Raw genomic sequence first — 17690 nt, 5'->3', positions numbered from 1 at the left:
TATGGCGTTAGATTATGAGAAGTGGGAGTTGGAGAGTTGGATGTAGGATTTGTGGGTGGGGGCGTTGAAGTCCTACTTATATTAGAGTCATCAGATTTTAATGGCAGCTACTATGATTTGGTATCGAAATATGAATTCATCCTTTATATACACGATCCATTGTCAGTATAAACGGATTCACCCTCAACCTCCGTGGAACTTTCCATAATAGTCCATAATAGTCCATAATAATATCTACCCAGACGAAATAGACCGCCATAACTGGCTTTGCCGCCTATCATGTATAGAATAAGGATACCATTTGACCTACCTGTAGAGACAGAACTGTATAAGCCATAAAGAAGTAGTTATATCAAACTTTGACCTTCCATTTCCAATTCCAATTCAATAAAGCCAATCTCAACAAAGCCACGCAGGTCAATTCAACAACACCGTGAATAAAACCCGACCAGCATCTGTGGTGTCGTAGGCTGCAATTGCTCTCCACCACCGGCACGATAAGCAACACCCCAAACGCAGCAACGCAGTACACAGTCCCATAGAAAAGTCCGTACTCCTCCGCGTGACATAGCTGGCCTGCACAAACAGGCGCCAGGGAAAACCATCCGCCCGAGCTGAACCCGAAGAAAGCCACCACGGCATACAACGCCGCGACGTCGCGGGATCCAAGAGGTAGCCAGACTGCTGCCATGATAATCTGGGCCACGACGACGAGGGATAGTAAGATGTTGAGTCGGACGACTAGATAGGTGACGAAGCCTGGGAGGACATTTCCGAGGAGAGTCATCCACTCGAAGGAGAAGACGGCTCCCGCCAGGAACAGAGACGAGATTATCAGAATGCTCTCAATCGACGTTTGATCGGCCCTGATTGCTGTTGCCGACGGGAATCGTCATTTATGGCGATGTTGCCAACCACGTAGCAAACGACATGAAGGCGATGGACGCAAATGGTCCAGGTCCAGCCGTATTGGAGAAGAGCGTGCGCAGGATCAGGGGAATGATGGCGCCACCGATTGAGATCCTCCCATGCATATACCTGAAGCGAAGCGAGGGCGCGACGTCAGTGAAACCAATCGCTAAGCACGGCCACGGAGACTGTGGTGATGACGGCGGATCCAAGAACTCGGGGACCATATCGATCGAAGAGCGGGCCTATCTGCATGCCCAGGAATAAATCAGGAAGACCAGCACGGCGGTGATCCAGCCGATATCGCGCACACTGTAGTGCGAGAGCTGTTAGTTGCTGATGTAGTCCTGGATGGAACCCACAGCCGTTTGGAAGCCAAACGAAGGGAACATCATCAGTGACGAACCAAGACGACTAGTCCATGCCTCGCGGCCTCCGGGGAGGGTCCAACCAGCTCTGTCGGGGCCATCACCCATATCTTGAGGCATGAAATGGATAACGGTGGATTCTATCAGAAATCTTCCTGTTCTGAGGTCTTGTATATATTCTCTTGATGTCATCGCAAAAGGGTGCATTTCCGAAAGCGATTAGTCAGGCAGGACATTAGTATAAGGTAGAAATATTCGAGGTATAAGGAATTAGGATAGTTCGAATTCCGGTCTTGTCAATTTATTTTGCCTGGTTGATGGTTTTCACACCCTGTAGTAGAATATAGTTCTAAGTGAATGCTAAGGATAGCTCGGTAGTTGACTCGGGAATGATTGGATCAACGGATAAACAGATATCCATCTTCATCCACAATCACCATCATTCAGTTCAATTCTACATAATTACATATTGTATACTAGAGATACAGACACAGACAGAATGCGCCTTCCCTACGCCCCATCCTCTGTGCCCTCCTCGTCTCCCTCCGCGGATATCTACGCCCGCATCGCCGCCCGACGTCATCCCCGACCTCTCATCCCCCTCGATCGATCCCTCTTGCATTCCCCTCCTGTCGCCGACGGATGGAACAGTTTTCTCGGCGCCATCCGCACCGCCACGCTCGTCGACGCAGGACTCCTTGAACTAGCCGTCTGTCGCGTCGCGGTGCTCACCCATGCCGTGTACGAATGGAATGCCCACGCGCCGTTGGCCCTACGCGCGGGGGTACTACCCGAGGAACTCCATGCGGTGCGCACGCTATCATCGTTAGCGACGGGATCCGACCGTGAGATCGTGGCGTTGCAGGAAAGTGCTCTGACGAGACGCCAGCAAGCTGTGGTGCGGTATGCAGACGAGATGACCCTGACAGTGCGTGTCCGGGATTCGACTTTCGCTGCGCTCCAAACCGACGGGGGGTTCTCCGATCGTGAGATCGTCGAGTTGACCACGGGAATCGCGGCGTATAACTGTGTCAGTCGCGTGTTGGTCGCGCTGGATGTGGGGGAGAATAATGACAAGGAAATGAAGAGTGTTGAGGAGTTGCTGGAGTGATCATGTCCCATATCTCTTCTGTATCTACTCTATTCTACCGCTAACTACATATCCAAAAGTAGATACAAAAAGATAGATTAACTAGATCATTACATCTGCAAAGAAATATTCTTCGCTCGAGGTGCCCCTCCACACTCATATGTCGCCACCAACGTCTGATGATCTAGGGCCATAATGCCCGGCCAGTGACTGTCATCCGGACAGATCACCATCGGACGCGACCACGCCATCCGACCGTGGCACGGCGGCGCCGCATACACCACCTTGATAGCGGCATTTTTCGTCCACTGCACCTCGGACGAATCCTCATCCGTCATAAAGATCACGGCCAGAGACCCGTCGCCGAACGAGGCGATCTGCGGTGATCCGGCGTTGTGGCCTTGCGGCGGACAGAATACCCGGTGTCGATAGCCCCAGGTGATTCCGTCGTCGTAGGAGATGAGCGCCTCGATACAGAACGTGCCGAAGGTGGTAGTCTCGAACACCATGACGAGAGCCTCGCGTCCGTTGTCGTACGTCGGCGCGATCCCATTCATGCCGTCCCGCAGCAGGTCCTGGTCACCGTGGAGACACTGCGGGGGCGACCACGTTGCGCCGCCATCGAACGACCGCACCATCATCGTGCATTGGTTGTTGTGCGCAAATTCCTGCGAGTAGGTGAGTTGCACCTCGCCCTGGCGCCCTAGACGCATGAACGGCTCCCAGAGACCCATTGGGGCCCCTTTCTCTGCGGCCTGCGAGAGGAAGTGCCATTGTCGGCCGCCGTCCGTGGATCGACAGACGGTGATGCGGAAATGAGTTGGGCCCTCTGGGCCCAGACTGTGGTTGCGAAAGGCTGCCAGGATAGTCGAGGGGGCTATCTCCAGGAGAAACATGTTGTCGACGTCTCCGTCGCCCCGCGTCACCTCGCCGATGTCTTCAAAGGTCCGTCCGCCGTCGACACTCCGGGAGACGCATAGGACCCGCGTATTGCCTTCGAATCGAGTGAAGGAGCCTAGCAGCGAGCCATCGCCCAAGCGAGCTAGACGGGGGTATGTGCCGCGGGGGGTTGGGGAGATATGGCGCTCATCGTCGTTGAGGAACCGATTCCCGACTAGTTGGTATGCCTGAGGTTGTTGTTGCTGATGCTCCAGGCCGAACGTCTGGAGGATTTTCTGGCCGAAACGTCCTGGCATGGTGGTAAAGTAGTTAGATCAAGAGTAAACAAGGGGGAATGAAGCGACAATCCTGACAACAATAAATAAATAATAGTGACGTCAGCTAACAGAACATGGTTGCCTGAGATTATGTAAGAGATTCCTTCACAGAATTATAACCGTATATAAATCTGTATATAAGTAGAGGACTATCTATATCAATCCATGTAGGTGCCTTACTAGCATGTACTGCGTAGATAGTTCAATATGAATACAGGTACAGGCCAACTCAGCTCATCTCTCGCATGACTACATGACCGGTTCTCTAGGAAGAAAACGCGCCCTACCGTCAGATATACAGCTAGTCCTGAAGAGGAAATAGAGTACGATTGGGTAAAAGGTCTTATTTGAATGAATTGAGCTGGTTGCTCTTGATTATTCTTCTTGGCTATTCTTGATTGATTATTTTGTTGTGTGCTCCGCGGGGGTTTTACCCCGATCTAGTCACATGATTCTGGTCCACCAACGGCCATATTATTTGACACCTACATAACTAGTTGCGGGGGAAGATATGGGGAAAGTAGGCGGTCAGGGACAGCAGAATGCACTTAAGCGGTGACAGAGGGCAGAATGTCCTATGGAGATCCTGACACTAACCTAAACAAGAGAATTCGTTGGAAGAGAGGGAAAAAAATGAGAATCAGAGACCAGAGACGCGTCAAGATACGCGCGTGGTTATCACGTGGCAGAGCAACTAAAGGGCCTCAGCCCGCAAATCTTTATATTTATTCTATTTAATTATCCACGGGTGCTTGCTAAGAGCCCATAGGCGCTATTATATTAGCCTTCAGTCTATATATGGCCCGCGGGTCTGCCGAGGCCTAGCCAGTCTACACGGGGGAAGGAATACCTATCATACAAAATCTACATTATCTAGTACTCCGGACATACGCCATTATGTTACAAAGTGATAGAGAAATATCCGGGATTCGGTATCCGATTACTCCTAGCGTCGGCGAGCGTTAAGCGTCATCCCCCTGAATCGCTTCTGTTCCTTTGGATAGGAATTAAGTGAGAGGGTAGCTGAGCAAGCAGTCAATATAGTGGATATTATTATCCTCCAGATCCTTAGTAGGCTACCGGCGTGTAGCTGGCATAGTGTTCTTCTGCTAGCCGTCCCTTCCCCTGAGCGAATGATTATAACAGAAAGATACACGTGGTATACAAGGGTGAAGCGGGTTCAGATTGACTGAACTACGGAGTACATTTCCAAATTTTGATATCTTGGAAAAAGTATTAAAAAACGCACAGAAGCTATGCTATCGTCTCAACTGCAATTCTCCTTTCTCACCGTCTCCTGACACGGCGTTCCCTAAAGTCAGATCCTGCGACGCAAACTGATACTTCGTGCCCAGGGCTTTTACACGGCCTGCCCATTTATGCGGCAAGACCTGCTCGAGGGTAGCTCTTGTCTTGTCGTCGACTTGACTATTAATATAGTCTCTGACACTGTCCATGTTGACCGTAAACTCGCTGGGATGATGAACATAAGATACGTCAGGTGGGCTGGAAACCACGCTCTGGAGTGCCGTATCGCGGATCTCCTCCGCCAAAGGACGGACAGGAATCACGTCAAATGTGCCGCGCCAGTTAGAGGATATGGGGATTGATTTTGTTTCCAGTGCTAGGCGGGAAAATTCCTCCACCACTTCCGTAGGGACATTGGCATCCCCGGGATTGTTGGGCGTGGTGACACGGTGGATGTAAACGGGGAGGTTCAATGCCTTAGATGCGTTCTCCAAGCAGACTTCGCTGGCCCATTTGGTGGCAAGGTAGCCCATGGATCCATCGGCAGGTGGCTTGATTGAGGCTGCCGACTCAGCATTGTTTGCGTTATTGCCAGTCCATTGACAAATACCTCCACTGGAGATAAAATGGACAGGAATTTGGCGCTTGTGTGCTAGCTGAATTATGGTTTTCGTGGCAGACACGTTTGAGCCGCGGAGATGCTGATAGTAGTCCCAGAAGGCGCGATTCGCCCCACTGTGAATGATGGCGTCGACCTCACCGGATAGCTCGGTAAAGGTTTCTTGTGAGAGACCAAGGAGAGTAGCTGCTAGATTGCCGCCATGGTAAACCACCTTAGGCGAGTCGACAGGTTGGCGAAGGCTGTCGCTTCCGGGCAACGGACGAATGGCGACGCAGTGGATCCTGCCTATGCGCTCGTCATCGACGAGCGATTGCAGGATATGTCGTCCAAGGAAACCAGTGGCTCCGGTGAGAAGGACAGTCACCGGATGACTGGGTTTGACGCTCTCTATGTCCACTGGCACTGGCTCGGAAAGGCTTAATCCTGCAGGTAGTGCAGTCTCTTCACCCCAATCAATGGTTCTCACGGAGGACTGCTCGTTAATCGCGGCCGCCATGTCTCGAAGCGTGCTTGACTCGAGGAGCGTGACCAACGGCATAACTACATCAAATGCCTGCCGAATGGCTGCTTGCAACCTGACCAGTAAAAGCGAGTTGCCTCCCAAGTCGAAGAAGGTGGACTCGCTATGGACGTCACCGAGGCAGGCAATGTCAGGTGGGAGGACAGAGACCCATACCTCCTTGAGTGCTAACTCAGCACCAGTGAGGTCATCGTCAGATGGTTCCCTATCACTCTCTTGGAGTAGCGGAAGCTTCTTTGCGGCTAGCCTATCTAGCTTGGAATGATTGTTGAGGGGGATCTGGGGCACGGGAACTATCACAGCTGGTCGCATGTGCTGAGGGAGAGGTAAACGATTCTTCAGAACCCTCAAGTACTGTAATTCCTCACCTTGTGGGAATGCCTCAATGAGCTGAACGTGAGCCACTATGAATTGAGGGTCACCACGGACGGAGCAAACCGCACGAGACACCTGGCCACTAGCCATCTTGATGATTGTGCTTTCGATGTCTTCCAACTCAATGCGGAGGCCTCGGATCTTGACCTGGGTGTCACCGTCGACACGTTTCTCAAACGTGAAGGATCCGTCTGGCAGCAGGCGACCCACGTCGCCACTCTTGTACACAGTAGTCCATCCTTCAGACATGCGACGTGCAGGAGAATAGACATCGGGAAGGAATTTGCTCCGGGTGGCATCTTCAGTGTTCAGGTATCCAGCGGCTGGGCCCAATCCTGCAATGACAATTTCGCCGCTGACTCCTTGTGGCAGGATTTCCATATTATGGTCGACAATGTAGAGTGCATAATTGGGCAGTGGCTTTCCAAGAGGAACCGGTCGCTCTGTATAATCTTCTTCGTTGAGATAGGGAACAGCACCTTTTGTGCAAGAGATCGTGATTTCACCAGGCCCGTAGCTGTTGTGAAGTCGGAGGCTGAGCAGACCAAGAGACCGGAATTGACCCTTGGTTCTGTTTGTTAGTGGCTCACCACCCCCGAATGCAAATCTCCACGATGTCGCCTGAGCTAGAGAGGTGGATCCATGCTCGATCCAGCTATCGTATTCGGAAGGTGTCGCCTTTGTATATGTAATTTTCTCTTTGAAGATCAGTTCTGCAATCCTGGCCGGGTCCCGCCGGTCATTCTTGGACACCACGAAAATAGTACCGCCGTTTGCCAAACCCGAAAGCATTTGATCAAGCGAAAAGTCGAATGAATACGCGCTCTGCTGGAGTACGGTTTCTTGCCCAATACCCCACTGTTGACTGTACCCTTCAATCTCGTTCCGGATGCTGGAATGCTTCAGGATAATACCCTTGGGAGTGCCTGTCGACCCGCTCGTGTAGAGTACCACGGCCGGGCTGTCTGGATTTGCGAGACTCGGGGTTTGCACATTGTCTGGCAGTTGGACGATGTCAGCAAGGTTCAATGTTCGCGTTGATGTTTCAGCCGTAAGGGAAACGACATCAGTGGCCGTCTTGTTATGGTAGACGACAACCGCTGGCGAGCTGTCTTTCACAATTGCGGCTAGGCGGGGAAGCGAGTTTGTCAACTCGAGGGGGATGTAGGTGCTTCCAATCTTCCAGATGGCTAACATGGTCGGTACCCAGTCAGAGGAAGGTTCCTGGAAGACTGCTACTCTGCTACCCTGCGTTGCCCCAGTAGATATCAAGCTAGCGCTAATGGCATTGACTCTCGCTGCCAGTTCCCCGTATGTTAGCGGTGGCTGCAGACCATCTTTAACAGCAAGAGCGCTCGGGCTCTGGTGACAGACAATCTCAATCCGTTCTGAGATAGTGGATGGCCATGACGATGTTAAGGTTGGACCTTCAAACATGTTAGTAGTGGTGAAGACAGCAAGAGGGAATGCACCTTAGGACATATACCTTGCCCAAGCTCGATGGCGGCAGCAATATCGGCCTGGTCAAATAGCGGCGCCGTGCTGATTATCGCCGATGGATTCGAAGCAAAGAACCTGACCAACCGCATGTAGCTCTCAAAGAGCAACCTTGTGGCTGTCTGGGAGTAGAGCGACTGTTGCCCTCTAAAACTAACAGTCATCTCGCCCGCAGCAATATCTCTAACATCTAGAATCAAGTCATATGCAGTACGACCAGGAGAAGCTGTTGCATCTGCTTTGGTTCCGAGCATTTTGGGGCTCTGAACTGCAATCTGCCGGTAATCCATGAAGATCTGGAAGACAGGACTGTGTGTAGAGGAACGAGGGATTTGTAACTCCTCAAGCAGTACATCGAAGGGAAGACTTGAGTGTTGGATTGCTGCATACGCCGTGCTGCGAGCCTCTGCAATAGCATCACCGAAGCTCTGGTCAGCATGGCCTTGCTCAAAACGGAGTGGAAGGACGTTTAAGAGGAGGCCAATGGTCCCTTCAGTATCCAGCTGCCCTCGGCCGGCATCTGCGACCCCAATACATAAATTTTCCACGTCAAGGAACCGGAACACGAAGATTTTCAGCACGGCGAGGAAGAAGTGGAACGGTGTAGATTTATGTCGGCGGGATCGGTCTCGGATCAGACTGGCAGTCGCAGAGTCTAGTGTCTCTACTGCTTCTTCGAAGCTGTAAGCCATGAGAGGCGGCCGCGAGGTCACCTTGGCTACAGGGAAGAGCGGAAGTACTTCAGGAAACTTCGAGAGCTTGTCTCGCCAGAATTGAAGGTCCTTGTCGAACACCCCACCCTTGACCTGAGCTCTCTGTCGCTCCACGAAATCCGTGAACTGTAGCTTGACTGGAGGAAGAAGCTTTCCTGCGTACAGCTTATTTAGCTCATCAAGAAGGATGTTAAAGCTAAAGCCGTCCATGACTATATGGTGATAGCAGAAGATCAGGAAATGCTTCCAGGGGTTCAGGGATAGTAGAAGGACCCGGGCAGTTTCTCCATTCTCGAGATCAAAGCTGTACCGTGTGAGGGCATCGTATTCCCGGGCTACCTCCGATGCATCGGTGATCTTCTTCCTTTCCAGATGCAGTGAGGAATCCGCACGAACTCCCTGAGTAGGTTCGCCCATCTCGCCTTGGGCAAAAAAGGCCGTCCTGAACGCTTCGTGTCTTTCTCCGACGGTTTTGATCGCACGCTCAGCATCTGCCTCACGAATGCGACCTGTCAGAGTAAACTTGAAGACAACGTTGAACGTGCTCCGATCGTTGAGATACTGCTGTAGGAACCAGAAGCGTGTTGAAGCGTAACCCATTTGCGCAGTGCGTTGATATGTGAATTTAGAGTCACCGACATGGCCATCCTTCAACCCCTCAACGTCTTCATCGTCAGCCGAGGTCTGCGAAGAATCTCCAGAAGACCCAGTGTCATCCTCCGTGGATGTAGAGTCCTCACTGGAAGATACGACTATCTGTGTATCCAAGGATGCTTCAGCCCGATTGTTTACAGCGTCGGAGTCAACGCTAGGGATAAGAGAAGGAGACAGGCGGTCGACAGCGTCGTCGACAAGATCAGAGATTGTGGCGCCACCTAGAAGTTTGAGAACCGGCATATCTAAATCCAGTTCATTAGAGAACCACGATTTCATTTGCACCGCCACCAGTGAGTCAACACCCAGCTCCACGATAGTTGAATCCGGTGAGATTGCGTCTTCCTCAGCCATGTGCAACGTGCCACGCAGCATCGACAATAATCCATCTAGTCCACGGTCAGTAGGGAGAAAGGAGAAACGGGCAAAATAGAGAGAGAGGGAGGGAGGTAAAATGGAGAGATCTACTTAGGATACTTACCTATAAGCACCGCCCGGACACCATCCTTTGTTGTCTGCTCCTTCAGCTGTGCTATGACGGACACCTGGGCTTCGCTAGAACTATTATTCTGGGACCCCCCATCAGCCCTGATAAGCCTATACCTTGCAAACTTGGGCTGCTGCAGCCAAAGTGGTAGATCCTGTTCCTTGTCAATATCGTATTTGGCCAGTCCTGCGGACACTTCAGGATCACGCCCAGATTGCGGATGGCCAGCGATGACCGCCTCCGCAAAATTCTGGTGAAAGTCCCATTCGCAGATGTTGGAGAATCCCAAGGCGATCAAGCGATCAAGGACACCTTTCTCTGCTCTCGTGACGTAGCCGAGGCCAAAGATACCAGCGAGATTCATCACACTGCCCACAAGTCCGCGGCTCCTACGTGCCTTCGCTAGGGCTGTCATGAAGGCGTTTGCAGCGGCATAGCTACTTTGACCGACGTTACCGGTAATTGACGTGATGGAAGAAAAGAGGATGAAGAAGTCAAGCTCACTGTCACGGAATAGTTCGTCCAGGTATAAGCTGCCCTGTACCTTTGGCGCAATAGACTGGGTCATTGTCATGTACGAGACGTTCGTGAAAATGCCATCTGCGATCACCATTGCTGCATTAGTCACACCAGCAATGCGAGGCATAGACCGACAAATCTCCTGATATGTCGACAAAACAGATTCTCGGTTTGTGACGTCCCTAGCAGTGGGTTAGTGGTAAGCGAGAATCAGGGGTCGTATGATATACATTGCAAAGGTCTTTATGACGGCTCCTTTAGCCTCCATCTGCTCAATCCATTCGGGACTGACGCGGGGGTTTCGACTTGACAATGCAAACCACCGAGCGCCTCGACTGACCATCCATCGCGTCAGAGACAGCCCGAGTTCGCCTGTCATGCCAACTAGGAAGTATGTTCTGTCATTCCGGAAATGAACATCCTCCGCTGCGCACCGAAGACGCACTGGAACAGTTACAGAGGCTTGCCAGTTCAAGATTCTAGCATCATGATGAAGTTGCATAGGTTGGCCAATGGCCGTCCTTAGAGCTAGCTCCTCACTCGAGTTATAGAGGTCAGGCTGCGATATTTCGACCAACGCTCTTGTGTACGAATTTTTGAGATACTCTGCCACTTCTCCTATGCAAGTCTCCACACTGACAAAGCTTTCGGGTCTGACAAATTGGGCAACATGCTTGCGAACGCATGAAGAATCAAGGCAAGAATCCAGACGAGGACCCAAAGCGGATGGCTGCTGATCGTCGGACAAATCGACGAACACGGACACGTTATCAGGCAGAGAGGACTTGATGTCGCGATCCGGAGCCAATGGATGTAAATAAACAAAGCCCAGATCCGCACGATGAACTGACGTGGTCATCATGATTTGCACACCTCGTTCTTTTCCAAGTTGCAGTAGCGCTGATTTCAGCTCTGGAGTGGCTCCGTGGACAAGAATATGGTTGCTAGGTGGAACGTCTGCGACTATCCAGCTCGAAAGTAAGTTATTTGACATAGCCAGGAGCAGGCGCATAATATCCGTGTCTGGTGGCAGTGGACAGGGAATCGTCCATGCTTGCGGCACGAGGATACTCGATCGCTGGTACGGTGAGAAGGCCAAAACTCGAGTCTGCGTCTTCACATCCATACCATCAATCAAGTAAACATCCCCGGCTGTGCCAACCTTCATAGCGAGCAGCACCGATCGGACAACTTCCACTTGGATGTATCTTCCCTGTGGCAGCGGCTGTTGTCTACAGAGGTGCAAATCATAGGACTTCTCCTTGTCCAGGACCAGGGCCACAGTGGACTTCGTGGGGGCGACCTCCTTTCGCACCACGCGCTTGAAGGAGTTGAAGCGATAATTTGCATCATCATGAGAGGTATAGCGGGGGACCATGATCTTCCCTCCAACAATAGCCATTTCTCGCTCAAATGTCCAGAGACGCTGCATGTTGTCGGCTTCTCTGACTTTCCAGGCACCCAGGATATAGACCCTCATCATCGCCTCGGCAAGGACTCGCGCAGAGGGTTTCTCTTTACCAATGTCAAGGGATTGCCACTGCAGGTCAGGCATTTCATGAGCAAGACAGCGAGACACTGCTAACATCATATTTGCAAATGGCTGCTCGCCCTCCGTGCCACTGGTCACCCAAAGAATGGTCCGAGTCATATCCAACAGGGCCTGACATGTCTCGAGCTTAATTGGTGTCAGATTATGAAAGACTGGCTCATCCAACTCTAATACGCTAAGAACGCAAGCTCTTGGTGGAATAATAGAACGTTCCAGGGTCTCCAAGCCGGTGGCCACATGCACGTTCCGGCAGAAGGGTGCCAAAATTTCACGCAACTCTTTCACAAGTCGCAGTGTTTTCAGCGTCTTCCCACCAAGAATGAATAAGTCATCGATGAAGGGGGATAAGTCAGTCTCCGTCAAAGGTTCCCGTAGCAGGCTGATTTGAGAGTCGACCGCCTGACTGACCACTAAGGAGAAGCCCGTACGAAGAGTTAACGGTATTGACGTCGAGGTGTCTACACCAGAAAATCCAGTCTCGCGAAGAAGGGAGTCCCAGCGGACCAGGGACGGGAAATCTAGCTCTCCATCCATCCCATCATCAGCGGCCCAGATGGTCCTAGAAGCGGCAGACACCAGCTGACGTGCGAACTCGGGCTGACCTATGGGTTCTAGCAGGATAATGTAGCCTCCCGGCCGTACCAACCGCCGAATATGGTGCAAAGACTTCGACACAGATTTCGTAGCGCAAAGAGTGTTCGGTACCAAGACCAAATCGTAGCTCTGTTCCACAAAGTCTTGCTCCAAGGGGTCCCGTTGCACATTGAACGGTTTTCGGAAGAGTGCCCTGGGCTTTGGCTGGCCCACCGTGTCAGGGAACGGGTCAGCAACATTCCCAGCCACCGTATACGACAGGTATAACTGGCTCAAATTTTCTATTATAGGCTCGGCCACGCCCTCGAGGCCGGTAGCCACCTCCAGTACGTTCATATGCGGATAGCGATGCGCCATCTGACCTACCACATGGGCCAACTGGTTGATGTACGCGGATCGACCCGGCATAGCGGCATCAAACGCATGCAGTGCATGAATACTCGTTGGTTCAGGCTCGTCTCTCTTAGCATCACCACATTGCATGTATTGCACCAAGCGCTCGCCCATTGATTGTACTGTCTCAATAGCCTGCGAATGTGGTACCCTAAATCAACGGTCAGCAAGGAATGACTCAAGGACGTTCAGTGCGGGCTACTTGGAATATATGGCCTTACCGACTACGTTCCACTTCTATTCTCTCTTCCGAAGGCTCCAGGCACTCCGGACGGCACGTTGGATGCTGTCCCAGTGCGATACGTTCCTCTACTTCCTTCATCCAGACCCACATGTTCTTTTGATGCTCATTCCAACGGTCACTCAAAGCCTGAATATCCACCGACTTTGTCAGCATCTTAAGATATCTTAGCGCGACGAGATCCAGAAGAGCTGAATGTGCGGAAACTTCGTCATGAGGGATTGGGGTAATGAAGCCTTCGTCCGCATCAGGTTCTAAGCCACCCCAGACTGTCCTTGCGAAGATTTCTTGATCATCCTGACTAGAGGCTGGCGAAACTGGGGTTATATGCATTCCTTCGAGCTGAAGAACGGGATAGCCGCTCTGGTCATAAATATCCACATCCCCATACATGCCATTCGAAATGGAGAATTCCCGCAGGTTCGCGTCGAAGGACAGGTTTACGCCCAGAGCTGCGTGATCCGGGCACGCGAACGGGTTGATTCGCAGTCGCCCCAGTTTCAGTGGCACATGTAGTGACCACAGCCTGCCGGGTACACCAATCGCCGCAAACAGGGTTTGGAACGACACATCCAGGGTTGAAGGATGAAACAAGCAGGTAGACGGTGGGTTCGTTTCACCTGAGATTTGAAGCGTGCCACATGCTGCATCTGTAGTCCGATGCAAGCTGGTGATGCCCTTGAACATATCGCGATAATTGTACCCAAGGTCCCACAGAGAAGAGTAGAAATAGTCAACGTCCAAATCGGTCATGTTCGCAACAGGCGGGGGCCGCTGAGGAAGTGTAGCTAAGGAAGGTTCTCCAAGAGCAGCTTGGACGATGCCCGTGGCCATAACGGTGAAGGTCCCAGTCTCTTTGTTCAGACATGCGGAGAAGGAGAATTCAGCAGTGATAGTCTTCGAATCATCCAGCTGCGTGGTGTGGACTCTCGCAAGCTTGATCATTATCTCCACGCCGGAGGCATCATCAGGGATAGACAGAGCGTGGTGGATCACCGCCTCGTGTGCCTCAAAGAGGCGGGCATCCTCATCGGCAGGAACCAACGTGCGGAGGGCCTCCAACCCACTTACGACATAGCCAGCTGCCGGGAAAAGGACCTGTTCTTGGATCTGGTGCCCGCGCAGCCACGGTAACTCTGCCAGTTTGAGATAGTTTCTCCAGGTGTGCTCTCCTTCCCGGTCGTCGGTCAACTTCACGCCGAGCAGTTCATGGGTAGGCGTTGTCCGCGTGCGGTTGATCCTAGATGCACGCGACTCGCTCCAGAACTGTCGCTCATGGTCCCATGCGTAGGAGGGGAGGCCTTTTAGAGGGGAGGGAAGACGTTGTTCGTGGCACGCCTTGTCGAATACGGACAGGTCAGTCACATTGGGGCCCAAGTGCGTCCAAATAAACCCCAGGGCGCTCGCAAAAGCTTGGAGGTCGTTGTACCCGCGACTTAGGACACCAGAATAGGGGATGTCAGTCCCGTGGGCTTCCTGAATGGTGAGGCCAGCCGGACCCTTGAGGGCTGGATGTGGGCCAATCTCAAGTACGATGGCCAGTGAAGGTCCTGTAGTCCCCAGGGCTGCCTGCAGCGCCTGGGAGAACAGGACCGGCTGCAGCATATTATCATTCCAGTAGCTGGATGCTAAGTCTTGGGCTATTTGGGAATCAACCAACAAGCCATCTCGGACAGAGGAGTACCACTTCGGAGCCGACGGTGCCGGTTGCTGGATTTCAATGTGGCACGCCTGCAATGATGCTAAATAGGCATCTACACATGGGATCATATGGTGGGAGTGATAGGCAGTATCCACCTTCAGAACACGAGCAAATTTCTGCTCATCTTCCAAGATAAAACGGGCCTCCTCCACGGCATCTGCATCACCGGACAAGGTCACACTGGCGGATGAGTTGCAGGCGGCAACGGACAAGCGGCCTTTGAATGTTGGCAGTTGGCAGAGCTCCTCAGCGTCCTCCATGGAGGTTCCTGCTGCCAGCATGCGACCTTGCTGTCCCTGTGGACCACCCGCAAGTGTGGTGTATCGTCCGCGGTAGTACGCTATACGGACTGCGTCTCGGGCACTTATAAAGCCGGCAGCATAAGCCGCAGCAATTTCGCCACTCGAATGACCCACTACTGCCTCAAATTGCACTCCTGTGCTCTGTAACAGGTCGATGAGCATGACCTGGACAGCAGTGCACAACGGCTGAGAGATCGTTCCCTCGGAAACCCGCGACGTGTCGGCTGTTGCCATCAGCTCCTCAACAAGTGACCATTGTGGACGGTCGGCAGCTGGAAGACCGCCCAATGAGTTTTCCAGGCGATTTAGGATCTGCCTCGCCAGTGGAGACACGACGATTAACTCACGACCCATTGCCGGCCACTGTGCACCTTGGCCAGTAAATACGCCCAGGACGGCGCGTGTCTTGGCCGCAGCCGCTCTGGTCCCAGTTGTTTTCTCCTCTAAACAAGCATCAATCGCTTCGTGTAGGCTCTTTGCGTTCTGTGCCGGAGGGAATGTGATGCGGATGGGTAAAGCGGATCTCCGAAACAGCGAAGTGGACAGGGTACGCATGTCAATACTGGGGTTCGCGGCGAGGAAAGAGGAATATGTCCGCAACATAGCATTCAACGAACGTTGGGACATGGCCGAAAATGTCAGTGGGATGACGGCCTCGCGGCGAGTCCTCCCAGGCTGGTATTCTTCGGGCTCGTAGCTCTCGAGGATAGCGTGGGCATTCGCACCTCCGAAGCCAAAGCTGTTGACACTCGCTCGCCGTGGCACGCCAGCCGGGAGAATGGGCCATGGCTTTGCCTCGGTCGGAATCTGGATTCTCCCGTAGAATGGCTTGATATCAGGATTCAAATTGGCAAATAGCATATTGGGAGGGATCGTCTTGTTTTGCAAGGCGAGGGAGGCCTTCAGGAGACCTGCTACACCCGCGGTCCCTTCCGTGTGGCCAACAATGGTCTTAATCGAACCTACATAGAGCGGGTGCCCTCTGTCAACGGCCTCGTCGATATCCCGGCAAAACGCCTCGAAGATCGCCCCGGCTTCACGCGGGTCACCCGCCTTCGTACCAGTCCCATGTGCCTCAAAATATTGCGGCCGGTCGGAATATGTGTGGAGGTCCAGACCAGCGCGAGCATACGTCTCGCGGATGAGATCGGTCTGGGCAGTTGAGCTGGGCATGGTGATACCCGGCGTCCGGCCATCCTGGTTCAGACCGGTTTCTCGGATAATACACTCAATGTGGTCCCCAGCGGCGACAGCCTCGGCTAACGGTTTCAGCACAACGGCTGCGAGACCCTCACCACGGGCATAACCATCTGCATCTGCATCCCACATCCGCGACCGCCCGTTCGGGGAGAGCATGTTCAGGTTACTCTCCGCTATGAACATCTTGGGGCCGAAGATCAGATTTGACCCTGCTGCCACGGCCATCGCAGATTCGCCTGCACGAAGTGACTGCACTGCGTGGTGGACAGCCACCAGACTGGATGAGCAGGCAGTGTCGATGGACATTGATGGCCCACGCCAGTCGAAGTAGTATGAGATGCGGTTGGCGAGAATACTGCGAGCGCTTCCGGTGGCGGCGTAGGTTGGGATGTTCTCCGGGTCATAGTGCGAGAGCTCCGCATAGTCGTCGGTCATGGTGCCCACATACACGGCCGTGGCGGAGCCCTGGAGGTCCTCCAGTCTCAAGCCCGCCGATTCAATGGACTCGTAGACAGTTTCCAGCAACAGCCGCTGCTGGGGGTCGATTGCATCCGCTTCGGAGGCAGCGATGTTAAAGAAAGGAGCATCGAAGCCCCGGGGATCCTCGTCCAGCAAGTAGGCGTGTCGCACATTGCTCGCTCCATGATGATGGCCATCGACGTGATAATGGCCATCGGCTCCAAATCGATCAATCTTTTTCAGGACGTCTCGCGGCTGTCGCAGCAGTTCCCAGAGTCTGGATGGCGAGGTTGCATTGCCTGCAAAGCGACAAGCACTGCCCACGATGGCAATCGGTTCATTTGAACGGGGCATGTCGGTTCAGTATATCAAGTGGTCTCTCTTCACGGAGATAGCTGTGGATTCTGCAGCCCATAAAAAGATATTGGTCTCGCAAGGTCAAGGCATGAGCATAGGGCTACAGATGACGGACCAAGCAAACCATAGGGATGCAGGCGCACGGCATTATGCAGACCCTACATGACCCAGCACAGAATATGCATATCATTTGTGGCAACATTCCGACCTGCGTCAGATTGCCCTTGTCAGACGATCTGACAGCAGAAGACCACGCGGGGGCCAAATATATCCAGGGTGCAGAATGTAACTGTCATCAGCGGTCATCTTATGAGAGTGTTAAAAGGTATCACATAGCTAGCGCCTTGGCAAGTCTCAGGGTTTTTACCCCCTGAGACTTCTTTTCTTGTAACTATTCAGACAAGTTCCGCTCAATTTAGCACTTGTTTCCTTTCAAATGCTCACTTTCCCTGGATTCACAACAGGAAGATTAATACTTAATATAAAGGATTAAGCCAATCAGAGGCCATATTCTGACGCTGGTGGATCCATGAATTGGTCAGAATCAACCCCAGAAGCCGGGGATACTAATAGGGGCTTGCAGTCCCTATTCTCCTCGGATAATCAAGAATAACGAAACCTATTGATAGTCGAGTATATCGTCGTTCTAAGCTCCTCTGATCTACATGATG

The 17690-nt window shown here is 52.5% G+C and overlaps 4 protein-coding genes across 4 annotated transcripts; 1 reads left to right on the top strand and 3 right to left on the bottom strand.

Annotated features, from left to right (window-relative positions):
* Positions 1–352: 352 nt before the first annotated feature.
* ATNIH1004_001277 (uncharacterized protein) lies at positions 353–1136 on the bottom strand (the record flags this gene model as incomplete). The annotated part of the gene is made up of 2 exons (XM_033565977.1): positions 353–866; positions 916–1136. The coding sequence occupies 2 exons, from the start codon at positions 1134–1136 to the stop codon at positions 353–355; spliced, it is 735 nt and encodes a 244-aa protein (XP_033431734.1).
* Positions 1137–1776: 640 nt separating this feature from the next.
* Positions 1777–2388, top strand: ATNIH1004_001276 (carboxymuconolactone decarboxylase family protein; the record flags this gene model as incomplete). Its single annotated transcript, XM_033565976.1, has 1 exon — positions 1777–2388. One exon carries the CDS (start codon positions 1777–1779, stop codon positions 2386–2388), a length of 612 nt encoding a protein of 203 aa, XP_033431733.1.
* Positions 2389–2477: 89 nt separating this feature from the next.
* Positions 2478–3563, bottom strand: ATNIH1004_001275 (sialidase family protein; the record flags this gene model as incomplete). Its single annotated transcript, XM_033565975.1, has 1 exon — positions 2478–3563. One exon carries the CDS (start codon positions 3561–3563, stop codon positions 2478–2480), a length of 1086 nt encoding a protein of 361 aa, XP_033431732.1.
* Positions 3564–4843: 1280 nt separating this feature from the next.
* On the bottom strand, positions 4844–17016 carry ATNIH1004_001274 (putative Nonribosomal peptide synthetase; the record flags this gene model as incomplete). Its single annotated transcript, XM_033565974.1, has 5 exons — positions 4844–7776; positions 7836–9602; positions 9695–10401; positions 10450–12909; positions 12980–17016. The coding sequence occupies 5 exons, from the start codon at positions 17014–17016 to the stop codon at positions 4844–4846; spliced, it is 11904 nt and encodes a 3967-aa protein (XP_033431731.1).
* Positions 17017–17690: the final 674 nt, after the last annotated feature.

Source organism: Aspergillus tanneri, assembly GCF_003426965.1.
Source record: "Aspergillus tanneri strain NIH1004 chromosome Unknown AapTan_2_pilon_pilon_pilon, whole genome shotgun sequence".
Classification (NCBI taxonomy): Eukaryota; Fungi; Ascomycota; class Eurotiomycetes; order Eurotiales; family Aspergillaceae; genus Aspergillus; species Aspergillus tanneri.
The sequence above is the reverse complement of the archived record's forward strand: the minus strand, read 5'-3'. Positions and strand labels throughout refer to the sequence as shown.